The sequence below is a fragment of the Anabrus simplex genome, chromosome 5 (assembly GCF_040414725.1).
Source record: "Anabrus simplex isolate iqAnaSimp1 chromosome 5, ASM4041472v1, whole genome shotgun sequence".
NCBI lineage: Eukaryota > Metazoa > Arthropoda > Insecta > Orthoptera > Tettigoniidae > Anabrus > Anabrus simplex.
The window spans coordinates 274,769,187-274,784,165 of record NC_090269.1 but is presented as its reverse complement, the minus strand read 5'-3'; the positions used below and the strand labels follow the sequence as shown (position 1 = coordinate 274,784,165).

At 41.5% G+C, this 14,979-nt stretch overlaps 1 protein-coding gene across 1 annotated transcript in view; it reads right to left on the bottom strand.

The window, feature by feature from the left end:
* The window catches only part of LOC136874833 (neuronal acetylcholine receptor subunit alpha-9), a 48,313-nt gene extending 40,750 nt beyond the window's left edge, over positions 1-7,563 (bottom strand). The window contains exons 1-2 of the mRNA XM_068227817.1: positions 7,462-7,563; positions 1,991-2,157 (exon numbers count right to left, since the gene is read on the bottom strand). Of these exons, the coding sequence (XP_068083918.1) occupies positions 1,991-2,157; positions 7,462-7,510 (216 nt within the window). The 5' untranslated portion in view covers positions 7,511-7,563. The remainder of the gene's footprint in view (positions 1-1,990; positions 2,158-7,461) is intronic.
* Between the last annotated feature and the right edge of the window lie 7,416 nt (positions 7,564-14,979).

Here is a 14,979-nt window from a genome sequence, read left to right as displayed (position 1 = left end):
CCTAGTGGAAAATTGTTTTCTTGGTCTTGGACCGGATGGTTGGTTATTGTTCGACTCGCTGTTTTTTGTTGAAGTCTAAAGCTCTTTGTTAAATCTTGTTAAGTTTTGATATTTTTGAAAATATAACCTTTATTGAAATTTTAAATTCATCTTGTGGCCTTGTAGTTAGACCCATTCTAGCCCGCACCTTCTTTCACCTCTGCTGTTCCACAGATACCTCGGAACATTCTTAATCCCATAATGAAGTACGTAGGTACCGTAAGAGATCGTTATGAATCATCCAAACTTGTAGTTATTTCTTAGAGGACGTATACATGTACTCTCTTTTAATAAGCACAACATTCCTTGGTGTTAAAAAATCTTCTTTCATTTAAAAATAATCTCTATGTACACTTCAAAACTTGATTTTTTTCCATCCACTGTTGAGAGGGACTGATCATTTTGTCCACATGATTAATAAATATAACACTCCCTGTCAGTACTATTATCACTTCGGTTTTTGTGTATCATAGTTTAACATCTTAACTAATCCCTTAACCTTTAACAATGGATGATGTTTTGTTTGACCATGGGGGAAAAGTAAATTCGTCTGTTTCCTCGCTTATCCCTCTCAGTGTTTGCTCGTTTAAAATACCTTCCTGACACAATGGGTCCATCACCAGTATTCATCAATCTGCCCATAATATGAATATGGCCATGATGATAAACAATAATTTTGATTTATAGTTGTCCGAGTGACCATACATCCATGGCTTGTAGGTGGAAACAGAGTTCAGTGAAAAGTTATCGATCCTGTTATACTACACCGGCCAATCTTGATTGAGAACTCGCAATGTTATTCACCAGACACAAATGTAACAAAGGTCTAAAACATTTAACATTCATGTGTTCTTTTTTTGCTAGTTGCTATAGGTCGCACCGACACAGATAGGTCTTTTGGCGACGATGGGACAGGAAAGGCCTAGGAGTTGGAAGGAAGCGGCCGTGGCCTAAATTAAGGTACAGCCCCAGCATTTGCCTGGTGTGAAAATGGGAAACCACGGAAAACCATCTTCAGGGCTGCCGACCGTGGGGCTCGAACCCACAATCTCCCGGATGCATTTAATATTCAAATTGGTATGATAACCTATAGCAATAAAACATATAAGGCATAATATTTAAAATAATAATTAAATCAATGAAAGTGATAAAGTGCATTGGTATAATTGAAGACCTCTCCGGAATAAGGATGCAGCCAACAAATCAGTAAGTTTTCAGGAGAAAGGAAAATTATTTTTGGGGTTTATCTCATGGTACACATTTGTTTCATGATGTACATTACTTGAACCAAATGTATATGCAAGTGAACAAATGAGTTCATCTATTTAAAAAGATTTTATTGTTATAATGTAAGGTTTTAAAAATATGTGTGATGTGGAAGAGATACAATGGACAATGACCTGCGAGTATATCTTACATTTGTATATAACAGAAGAGAAGTCCTGTACCTGACTTGGTAGCAAATTATATTAGTGTAAAAAACAATATCAGAAAAAAATGTGAATAAAATATTTCAAAATGTAGGTGTCATTTCGTCTATGGCCTTTATTTAAATGATCTATTACACCTGATGATGAACCATCACAAGCAGTGTCCATCATCTTGACTGTTGTTCAATCCTTACACCACGGAGGACAAAGTTCTGCTGGCTATAAACTAGCTTCAAGTTCATATGTAGGGCATAAGATGACACCACAGCATTTCCACTGAAATTTCACTTTTCAAAAATTTGTTGGTTACATCCTTATTCCGTGCAGGTCTTCAATTATAATTATTGTTCCGTGTAAACTGATACGATCAATTTGATTTTCTAAGAGGGGCGGCTATCTGACAAATTAAAGATGATCATGCGTATTTTATAGTTTTTAATCGGTCGATAGCTCGTGTCCATGTTAGTGTTTCAAGAAATCTATGCCCATCGCTAACGTTTAAAGTTTGCGTTTATACTCACAAATCGCACGTCATCCAAGTTAAGTTCGACATCCACCACCAGTGAGGTACTTTGGTTCTTGATGGGAGTCGTCTCTTTATCGTAATTGCAGAATAGATATTTACGTAACTTCTGAGCAGCTGCCTCGTGATATGTGAGCGGAGTGCACTCAGGATCGCCAGAAACAACTAGAAATGAAACAACATAACTTGAATTACGAGTTTCAGACGACAACAACAACTTTAATATAAATCTCCAAAATAATGTTCTACAAATTAGTTGCATAAAAAATGCTTGCCTCGAACAAGGCTTAGATCTATTAGACACTAATGCTACTGAATATACAGCCAGGTGGTCTCGGATGAGAATTGTAAAGAATTCTAGAATCCTCAACTCAGTTAATTCCATTCAAATCTCATAGAGAATTATAAGATTTTTCGATTCAAGTTTTCATCAAAGTTCAAAGTTAGAAACATATACAAGCAGCAATTAGTCTGATAATATTTTCTAATTTGTTCGTAATTGCAGTCTAGACTATTCATCCAGTTATACTTATTTTAAATTCATACTTCTAAATTTCTATTGGCGAAACTCGTTGTCTTTTCTTGAAGATTCTGAAGAAAAAAATCCAAGCACACATACAATATAAATTAGCTTATGCCTGTAAAATAAACATCTTACCAAGATTTAACAATAATATTCAGAAGAAGAAAATAGTAACATCGTAAAAATAACCAGTGTTTCCCGAGTGCGTCATTGGGCTCGCCGAATACTGCACCTCTCGAAGACACTAGCTGTCATTCCAAGGACGGCATTTATAGCATGTGGAGAGACATGTACCCCCTAGTACATCATCACTGCATTGTGTTTATCACAGTTTGAAGGTTGGATTTAAATCGCTTAGACTGATCCAACATTTATAGCGAGCATTTTCTCGAATCTTCTGCAGGAATGACAGCTATTAAGCTCGACCATCGTAGTGACTGAATCGTCCTTTAAGTTTGCAATTATTTAACTCAAATATTCAGATCGAACATCCCAATTGCCAGAGTGCATACTGAAAAATTGGTTGATTTAAATACTACTTCTTTCTAAGATTAAGAATATTTGTCGTGCTTATGTTATTTTGTCTCATGTTACATCTAGTTCGCAATGGTAATTTGTAGGATAAGATTATGAATATTTTTCTCAGCTGTACACTGTTAAAGAAGTGTGGTTAAGTGTAAGAGAGGATCATGAATCCTAACTTCGCCACTACGAATAAAGGAAAATATAATAATAATAATAATAATAATAATAATAATAATAATAATAATAATAATAATAATAATAATAATAATAATAATAATAATTCTACCGGGCGGTACACTTCCACGCCGCTAATTCAAACATTGCGCCAGTTGAAACTCCTCTACTGGAGGAAGCCTGAACTTTAACAACTATGTTAATTCTAAAGTTTCTCAGAAGATGTCGCTATTGTAAATTTTGAAGAGTTCTGAACTGTGTCTTTTTCGATTTATATTTGTTTTCTCTGTAGTGAGAAGTGTGAACATTCTCTTCTAGATGGCACTACTGAAGAACTACTATTGTGCACCCTAGTGCGAAGTGAAGGAACTGTTTTTTGAGAAATTTTGTGTTCATAAGTTTGTTCTTTGTTAAATTTCTTCCAGCCATTTTTTTGGTTCGCAGTATAACCCTTCTCTTTCCGCCTGTTTTGAATTTAGCCAATCCCGAATTCCTCTAATTAATTTTCGACCAATAACGTATGTCTTCTCCGATATGGATATGTTGCTTGATCCTAGCCAATAAAGTTGAGGGGGGTGTGGATTCTCATTCATGAAACGTCTCGAATTTTCCACGAGGGTATTTAAACTGCTGATTTTCTGGTCTCCGGGCCACTTCAGTAACATCTTTCTTAGTGTGATTATGTAGCAGGGGGCGGGAAGCGCCTCTTTCTTCAGGCGGCAGTTCATCCATCAGGTAATGGCCTTTTAATAACTTCTTTACTCGCTAGCTCAGCAGTTTAACCCTCGGGGCAGGTTCGAAACTTTTATCATGTAACCTTCCTTTAAAATGTAAAAGACACTTGGTATAAACTCCGTCTCTTTAACTACAAATCGGGATAGAGAGTGCCTAACCCTCTCGAGCTCCCTCTCATATTGTTTTTGAGGTGACTACGTTTTCATAACCGTTTTTCTTCGCTTCATAATGTAATAAATTTTCCTATCGTGTCACCTCCGTAGTATGGGATTAGCCCTTGCATAAGCGGCCTAAGAGCCAAATAGGTTTTAAAAAGGTGTATTAGGAGTGCAAGTTACGCCTCCTCTCAAGTTGGTATTTTGGGGCCATGTTATTGTCCTGTTTCTTTACTGTATAGGCCTCAGTAGGTTGGGTATTTTTACCCCTATTCTTATGTGCCTGGAGGGCAGCTTAAGGTGGAGTTTGGTGTGGCCTTTGAATAGGCTTGAACTTTAAGAGTGGGTTGCTCTTTCTTAAATTTGGTTTCTGTGTGCCTCGAGCAGGCTTAACTGGGTAATTGGGAGCTAAGAGTTCCTTGGCATGATTGGGGTTTTCTGCCCCTTTGTTGAACCTTGTTCATAAGTAAAGTTGGGCTCATTGCTCAGGGATTGTGAATCTGGGGCTCGAAGCCCAAAATCCATTAATAAACTGTAATTGTACATCCTTAACTTGTTGATATGCTACTGAGTACCTGTTATTCTTGTTATTTCTTGATCTTTGTTAAAGTTTTAAATTAACTTTAATTTCGTAAGTTGAGACCTATTCATCCCAGCTCCTTCTTTCACCTCTAACTACCGCGGATAACTCCGTAATAATAATAATAATAATAATAATAATAATAATAATAATAATAATAATAATAATAATAATAATAATTTTCAGTAAACGATTCCTAGCGGGCAAGATGAGTGAAACATTACTTCGAGATGTAAAACTGGAAGTATATTAATTTATACTTAGCTATCTAACGGTTAGTATCGAAATAAATGTGGAGAAGTACTCCACGCTGCAATTGTTTCCACATACGAAGAACTCAAGAAAACAAAGTAAGCCCAGTCTTTTCACTGACTTAGCTGTGAAGACAACACAGTAATAATAACAGACGACAGTGCTTATTTATTTATTTATTTATTTATTTATTTATTTATTTATTTATTTTTTTATTTATTTATTTATTTATTTATTTATTTTTGCTATTTGCTTTACATCGCACCTACACAGATAGGTCTTATGGCGACGATGGGATAGGAAAGGCCTAGGAGTGGAAAGGAAACGGCCGTGGCTTTAATTAAGGTACAGCCCAGCATTTGCCTGGTGTGAAAATGGGAAACCACAGAAAACCATATTCAGGGCTGCCGACAATGGGATTCGAACCCACTATTTCCCAGATGCAAGCTCACAGCTGCGCGATTCTAACCGCACGGCTAACTCGCCCGGTATGTTTACTTATTAGAAGAGTGTAATAAATGGACCTTATGCCGTTTTGAGTTCATGCTGACGGTAGGAATTCATGACACCAATCATTTAAAATTTGAACTCCATAAACATACCCAGATTTATTGCAAATTGTACCTTTAGTAGGGGCGTCTTTGTAGTATTGCGTTGATACCTCTCCAGCCTTCAAAATATCCACAAATCGTATACCTACTGTAGTTTATGGTATATTCTGGAAATTTTATTCAGGTAGATTTTTCAGTATAGAAATTTATGAACCGATAAATTCTTGTAGATAATACAAGGACGTATGCTTGCAGTGAACAGGTTTTTTTTTCTCATCCAAAACACTCTCAAAATCTTTGATCGAGAGGCCACTACAGTAAACAAGAAGCCGTAGTGATATTACCGAAATCAACGTTTCGATCTGTGTATGTAGGTATATTATCCAGGTGAGAGTAGCCTGTGACTGAGGGAGAGCAGACGTCGTGAAGAAATGCGCTCCATCAACGACGGTATTCCAATACTACATCCTTCAACTTTATGCATATTAAAGGACTCAATACGTCTTAGAATAATAACGCCACTCTCTGTTTCTTGCACCTTATCGAAAGACTAAGTGGGTCTTCATGAAGGGCGTGAAATTGAAAGACTTACCAAGCCGCACAAATCAAATGCCGTCGGGTCGGAAGCGAATAACAGTCTTAAGTCGTAGAGGACCACCCCTTTTAATTACCTTTTCCATCGTCCCAAACACACGACGTAATATTGATAATACAATAATAATAATAATAATAATAATAATAATAATAATAATAATAATAAAGGATGGCTGGTGTGGAAATCCCTGAAGAGGATATGATCGGGCGTGGGAATATCCAGGGATAACGTGAAGAAATGGAGGTTTAAGACAAGTAATATAAGATGTGAATGTGGACAAGAACGAACCACGAGCCACATGCTTCAGTGGCCGACATCTTGAACAGGGGATGATCTCCTAAAAGCCACTCCGAGCGCACTGGACATTGCAAAATATTGGTCTTGTATAATATGATATCACATGTTATATTTTGTGTACTTCAAACTGACTTGTACATTAATAGTAAATTTGGGTGCTTTGTAATCGAATATAATAGTGATAATAATAATAAAAAACAAACCCCATTGGGCAACAGCCCCGAAGGGCCATGGCCTACCAAGCGACCGCTGCTCAGCCCAAAGGCCTGCAGATTACGAGGTGCCGTGTGATCACCACGACGGATCCTCTCAGTCGTTATTCTTGGCTTTCGATACCGGGGTTAATAATAATAATAATAATAATAATAATAATAATAATAATAATAATAATAATAATAATAATAATAATAATAATAATAACAACAATAATAATAATGATGATCTCAACTACCATGTACATGTTTTTATTTTGACGCCATCTGTCAATTTCGACGTTCCATTTTACTGTACCAGACGGCAGGGAGAAAAGATTTCTGTTGGGCGATCGATGGCTGATTATTAACTTTCTTTTTAGGTGTAAACACCAAATGTGTCACTAGAGATCCTTTACATGCCTACATCGTATGACATAAAGTACTGAGCAGACCTTTTTCCACCCTTAAAATATCCTAACTACCCCGGCCGGTTTTGAACTGGAGATCCTGCAATTCTGAGGTCAGCACTCTAGCACTGAGCCACAGTGGTAATGAAAGACATTGTCTAGGACGTGGCATAGTATGAATAGGACTATACAATATTGCTATTCTAGGAGGTAAGGAAGAGAATACAAGCCTTTGACATGTGGTATTAAAAGTAAAGATGGATAGATTTATCGCAAATGGTGAGTTAGCAGTATGATTAAGTCACAACAGAACAATTGTTTAAGCATTCACAATAAGAAGAAACAGAATGGAGGAAAGAAAAGATGTTGAGAGACCCAATGCTCTCGAAATCAGTTAAAGACAGAAGAGTGTGGAGTTTGTTCCAAGTCGTGGTAATAATTTAACCTTTCTATAACTGCAGTGTGTTTAAATACTACTCACCTGAAAACAAGAATATCGAACAGAGATTGAACACTCCTATTATATCCATGGTTTCGTGCTCTTATGACAGCAGATAGTTGCTACAAACAGACTCAACGCCCCTCGTAATATGAAACCCATGTGCCTCTTTACAACCAGCACGTACAGCTCTCTACGGTCAGCTTTCGAGTCTCTGCCACATCGTATCACATTAATAGTGAACAAGCAATTGCAGGAAACATTATAAAGCTGCTTTTTATCACGAAATTCTTTATAATCAGTATTTGACGAGCTATCATTTCTAATACCCGAAGGGGATTAATATCTTAATATAGCATTTTATTTATTTATTCTTGATAGTCCCTCAACGAACAAAGCTCACTTTAAGGGGCTGTATACATTGGACATATGATTTACATTCAAAATGTATAAAATTTCGAACATATTCAAGATGTGACATCTGTTGGTTACAATGGAATTTAAAACTGAAACTACTACAATAACACAAATACTAATATTTAAAAAATAGAATAATATTAAAAGACACTAAATTATAGCCTAACTGATAACAAAAGCAATTTTTATACGTTTTAAATTAGTAGTTTACGGATATAATTTTTACGTAATTTTTAGACCAGGTAGGACTGAAATAATAATTTCCTTAAATTAAGTTTAAATTTATTAATTGTTGAAACATATTTTATTCCATGGGGTAGTTTATTGTATATTTTAAACAAATCCTTCTTCAGACTATTAGTTCCGTAAGTTACTCTACCTGATTAGCAGGTATAAATATTATGATTTTTTATGTGTCATGTTGATGTATATCTCTATTATATTGTATGATAAGATTATTATGAATTTTATTGCTAATTGTCAAAAATGTTAAAGTCTACCTCAGCGGCAGAATCGGTTAGCCGTCCTGTTTCTAAGATGGCGAGATCGATCCCGGACGACGCACTTCATCTAACAACAATAGTCAGTCTGTGTAATGTTATTGCTGGTAGGTTTCAGGGACCAAGGACATTAAGACCCATCGCATTTTGTTTCCTTCTTTCTCTGGGATATGGGACCATTCAGGGCTAGCTTGGTGGCCGTGATCGTTAAAGCGTTAAGTCGATATAGTCCGGCATCGTGATTAGCCAGTTCGAGCTTGTCGGTAGAAAGAATTTTCACCATCAGAATGTTGGCCGACAGGGTAGGAGATATGGTGGTATACAATATCTAATCACCAAATTGCGTGCCAAAAGCCCGTTTGATTATTCTTGGGCGGCTGAGATAGCGAAGTTAGCGAAGAGAAGAGCACCACCCAGCCGAAAAAATATGTGGACAGGGGATGTATCATAATGTTGTTGTTCAAATGCTTTCATTCCCCACCCTGAAGGGGTGGGGCGGGCCACCTAGAGGGTGTCGCCCTCTCTCTGGCCAAGAGATGTGGGCAGGTTGGGCAGATGTGACGGAAGAAGGAGGTGGGTAAAGGATGTGAATGTGTAGGAGATGGCGAGGTGCTTTATTAAATCAAGGGGTTTACAATAGGAAGTACAGAAAATTTTTGACAGTGGTGTTACAGATTTACAATTTCGTTTGTGGCATGTTACAAAGATTATGCACTGCATTATAAACATGTAGGGAAGCATGGTGGGGTAAAGAAATAATGCAAAGGCTGTGGGACTAGTGAGGGGTGTGTGAGAGGGGTGAAAGAATGGGCTAGGTTGTGGAAGATACAAGAGAAATGATGCAGTGAAGTAAGATATGGAGGGGGTTTGATAGGGCTGGTGGTGGTGGAGAGAGATCGGGTGGAGGCGGGTAAAAACGGATGTGTGGACTCGGTGGAAGGAAAGGTGGCGCCGGCCGGGGACGGCGACGAGGTGTGGGAGGTCGGGTGGAAGTTTGGGGAGAAGAACGAGAGGGTTCAATCTGATGAAGGCGGCCGTGGAGATGAATTTCGTTGTCGATGAGGTGTTGGGCAGTGTCCGGAGTCGGTAGATGAAGTCGAACAAGGCACGTAGGTCGTGAGGCATTGAAGATCCGGGTTGCTCGGCGCACTGGTGTTCCGGTCTGGCGAAGGGCTTGGATGATGGTATCCGTGGATAAGAGAGGGTCCACTCCTCGAATGACGCAGGTGTAAGCTGGCGATAAAGGTGGCGTCGTGTCGGTGTCAGGTTCAGATGCTGCTTGTTGGCTTGATGGGGTAAGGTTGGGAGGGGAGGTGACAGTAGTTGTCATTATAGGGGTGGGATGGGTAGTAACCGAAGTGGTGAGAGAGTTTGTGATGGGGTTGTGAACAGAGGAGCTGGTGGTGGTTATAGTGGTGGTGGTGATCGTGGCGTTAGAAGTGATACAGAGAGAGGACAATGGTTGTGGTGGGGTGGGGTAGGGAGATGACGTAGAAGCAGCCGTAGAAGCATCAGATGCAGGAAGATCAGATGAGTAGTCCGGTAATTGTTCAAGAACTTGGCTAGGAGTGGGTTCCACGCGATGAAGACGACTGCGAATATGGGCACCAGTGGCGAGAAGATGGTCACGGTCGGTCGGAGAGGTGAGAAATAGTAGAACCTCGGGTGCTGGAGCGGAGCCTTCGTAGAGTCTGGTTGCGCTGTACACTCCCGTGTTGCGGAGGTCGGAGAGGATGGTTTCTTCTGAGATGGAATGGTGGACGTCCAGGACAATACAGGAGAACATTGTCTATAGCCGACTTCCAACTAGGTGTCTGGCCGATATGCTTGTTGGGTCGGCTGGGTGCGATGGTAAAGTTGTGACGTCACCCGGCCGAATCAAAAATAATGAGGAGAAGGATCTTGAGAGAGAGTAGTCCTTTATCATAATGAGGAACTTTATAAACACTATTAGGACTTTCTGCACACCTATAGCGAGAGTTATGACTGTTCATACGATTATTAAGGTGAAACCAGAACTTTTCTTTCTTTCTTTCTTTCTTTCTTTCTTTCTTTCTTTCTTTCTTTCTTTCTTTCTTTCTTTCTTAATCCATTTACCCTCCAGGGTTAGTATTTCCCTCGGACTCAGCGAGCGATCCCAACCCTACCCCCTCAAGGGCAGTGTCCTGGAGCGTGAGACTTTCGGTATGGGGATAAAACTGAGGAGGAGGACCAGTATCTCGCCCAGGTGGCCTCACCTGTTATGCTGAAGACAGACCTTGTGGAGGGATGGGAAAATTAGAAGGGGTAGGCAAGGGAGAGGAAAGGAAGCGGCCGTGGCCTTAGGTTAGGGACCATGTCGGGATTTGCCTGGAAATGAAATACGGTGTTGCAGTGATAAGTATCTCACCATGTTAGCAGCTGAGATTCAGATTGACGAGTGATGCTTGCGCGGTCGAACACGTGCACGTGCCTCCCATACTGCTGGTTTGGTATCGGAGAGTAAAATCGCCGCTTCGACGATCTTAGTTTATATGAGGGACACTGTACACCACGCAAGTGGCCGTGCGGTTAGAGTTGCGGAGCTGTGAGCGTGCATTCGGGATATAGTGGGTTCGAACCCCACTGTTGGCAGCCCTGAGGAAGGTTTTCCGTGGTTTTTCATTTAACACCATGGCCACTTCTTTCCTATTCCTAGCCCTTTCCTATCCTACTGTCACCATAAGAACTGTCTGTATCGGTGCGTCACAAAGCAAATTGTAATGTCTTTATTAATATACTATATACCGGTATTCGTGAACATTTTATTATAATCAGTATTTTTATAAGTTTATATTTCGAATTAAATTTAAAACGTATACGTTATTATAATGTGTGCATTTATATCGCGCTCTGAACTTTGCCGTATCATACGTATACAGAGTGTTAGGGGTATACGTGCAGATATTTTGCTAGTCGGTAAAGAAAAATACATCTCACAATATATGCTATGTACACTGACTGACAGAGCAAATGCAACACCAAGAAGGAGTGGTCAGAACTTTATGCCAATTGCAGGGTAGACTGACGTCACTGAGGTATGCTCATGATGTGAAATGCGCCGCTGTGCTGCGCACGTAGCGAACGAAAAATGGGACACGGCGTTGGCGAATGGCCCACTTCGTACCGTGATTTCTCAGCCGACAGTCATTGTAGAACGTGTTGTCGTGTGCCACAGGACACGTGTATAGCTAAGAATGCCAGGCCGCCGTCAACGGAGGCATTTCCAGCAGACAGACGACTTTACGAGGGGTATGGTGATCGGGCTGAGAAGGGCAGGTTGGTCGCTTCGTCAAATCGCAGCCGATACCCATAGGGATGTGTCCACGGTGCAGCGCCTGTGGCAAAGATGGTTGGCGCAGGGACATGTGGCACGTGCGAGGGGTCCAGGCGCAGCCCGAGTGACGTCAGCACGCGAGGATCGGCGCATCCGCCGCCAAGCGGTAGCAGCCCCGCACGCCACGTCAACCGCCATTCTTCAGCATGTGCAAGACACCCTGGCTGTTCCAATATCGACCAGAACAATTTCCCGTCGATTGGTTGAAGGAGGCCTGCACTCCCGGCGTCCGCTCAGAAGACTACCATTGACTCCACAGCATAGACGTGCACGCCTGGCATGGTGCCGGGCTAGAGCGACTTGGATGAGGGAATGGCGGAACGTCGTGTTCTCCGATGAGTCACGCTTCTGTTCTGTCAGTGATAGTCACCGCAGACGAGTGTGGCGTCGGCGTGGAGAAAGGTCAAATCCGGCAGTAACTGTGGAGCGCCCTACCGCTAGACAACGCGGCATCATGGTTTGGGACGCTATTGCGTATGATTCCACGTCACCTCTAGTGCGTATTCAAGGCACGTTAAATGCCCACCGCTACGTGCAGCATGTGCTGCGGCCGGTGGCACTCCCGTACCTTCAGGGGCTGCCCAATGCTCTGTTTCAGCAGGATAATGCCCGCCCACACACCGCTCGCATCTCCCAACAGGCTCTACGAGGTGTACAGATGCTTCCGTGGCCAGCGTACTCTCCGGATCTCTCACCAATCGAACACGTGTGGGATCTCGTTGGACGCCGTTTGCAAACTCTGCCCCAGCCTCGTACGGACGACCAACTGTGGCAAATGGTTGACAGAGAATGGAGAACCATCCCTCAGGACACCATCCGCACTCTTATTGACTCTGTACCTCGACGTGTTTCTGCGTGCATCGCCGCTCGCAGTGGTCCTACATCCTACTGAGTCGATGCCGTGCGCATTGTGTAACCTGCATATCGGTTTGAAATAAACATCAATTATTCGTCCGTGCCGTCTCTGTTTTTTCCCCAACTTTCATCCCTTTCGAACCACTCCTTCTTGGTGTTGCATTTGCTCTGTCAGTCAGTGTACTTTTTACCTTGTCCTATTAGTTTTCCCATAACTGAGCCAAATATTTCAGGATCTAATGTGTTTTGAACTGCCGTAGCAGGATACGCCGGTTATGTCATTCTGTCCACGTGTAGTGGTAGTACAGTAGCAGAGTATAGGGCTTGTTGAACCTGCTTCTTATCGCAGGCCAACACATGTTGTTCTGCACTTCCCCTAAAGGCTTGGCAAGTAGGAGAGGTTGACACACGTGCCAGGCCACTTGCTGTACTCGAAAACCGGTCTAGGGTACTCTGTGTGAAAAGTACAAAGAATCCTTACAGTGATGTCGAAGATCGGTACCAGCACATACATGTGAATAAAGTGTTGTATAGTTGTGTGTGATTTATAAGACGTCAATGGCATTACTCAGTGATCCAAGCGGACGAAATGAAAGGAAATGGTTAATGAGTACATGAAAAATGGGCGCAACATTTCTGTGCTGTTATTGCGACAGTCTACGATGAATTTCTGACAATAGACAATGCGAGTTGTCTATGCTTATTCATAACATTTTCAGGTCAATAAAAGGACGGTGTACACTGAAAGAAAAGGCTATAAGTATTCAGTGAAATTGTTATTAATGAGACAAATTTCAAAAACCGTAGTTGCATACATGCATGAGCATTGCTCGAAGGGAAAAGAGCTACTGTGGAATTGCCGCCGGGTATTTGTAATAGAAGGCTTATTCTTCTTATTCATAATCTTTTAAACCTCCAGGGTTGGTTTTCCCTCGGACTCAGCGAGGGATCTCACTTCTACCGCCTCGAGGGCAGTGTCCTGGAAAGTGAGACAGGACTCTCTTGTTCCCAGAAATGCAAAATCCATTATGAGGTCGCCAATTTGATGACATGTCAGTCTTGAGGTGTAAGAGTGGTTTAAGGTACAATCTGCAGACTTCTATAATAACGGTGTTCGGAGGGTCAAGAAACGCTGGAAAACGTGTAAATGTGAATGGTGACTACGTAGAGAAGAATTAACAACTAAAAATCAAAACAAAATTTCTATCAATTTTTAAAAAGTCGAACGTTACAACTGGGGAGAATGACCAGTACCTCGCCCAGGCGGCCTCACCTGCTATGTTGAACAGGGGCCTTGCGCGGGAATGGGAAGATTGGAAATGATAGACAAGGAAGGGGGAAGGAAGCGGCCGTGGCCTTAAGTTAGGTACCATCCTGGCATTTGCCTGGAGGAGAAGTGGGAAATCACGGAAAACCACTTCCAGGATGGCTGAGGTGGGAATCGAACCCACTTCTACTCATTTGACCTCCCGAGGCTGAGTGGACCCTGTCCAAGCCCTCGTACCACTTTTCGAATTTCCCGGCAGAGCCGGGAATCGAACCTGGACTTCCGGGGATGGCAGCAAATCACACTAACCACTACACCACAGAGGCGGGCAGAAGGCTTATTACTGGACAATAAGCGCCGATAGGTAAAATGATGACTGTAATTGACCCGTTTAATTAGAACTTCAGTAATAACAATGTCACTACTACTACCACTAATAATAATAATGTCTTTACGTTCCACTAACTAATTTTCACGGTTTTTTGAGACGCTGAGGTGACAGAATTTTTTACCGCAGTATTTTTTTTATACAAGTAAGTCTAGAGACACAAGACTGGCGTATTTGAGCACTTTCAAATACCGCCGAACTGAACCGCCATCGAACCTGCCATGGTGGGATCAGAAGACCAGCGCTCTAACGTCCGAGCCACTCAGACCGGCATTAGAGGTTGGAGTAAGATGGTCGTGCGGTTAGGGGAGCGCAGCTGTGAGCTTGCATTCTGGAGATAGTGGGTTCGAACTCCATTGTCGGCAGCCGGGTAGATGTTTTCCGTGGTTTCCCATTTTCACACCAGGCAAATGCCGGGGCTGTACCTTAATTAAGGCCACGGCCGATTCCTTCCAATTCGTAGGCCTTTCCTGTCCCGTCGTCGCCGTAAGACATATCTGTGTCGGTGCGACGTGAAGCAAATAGCAAAATAAATAGCTTCCTTCCCACTTATATCCCTTTACCCTCCCTTCGTCGCCGTAAGACCTATTTGTGTTGGTGCGACGTAAAACAATTATCGGCAATTTCGGAGACATGTCCGCAATTATTAATAATAATTCGGAATTTTTGACAAATCACTACTTTCTTTAGTGTTTTCTGACAGATTAGGAGCTACAAGGTATGAGTGGGGCAATTAACGTTTATTTTCATAATAGTAATAATAGACTAACACAGTTAT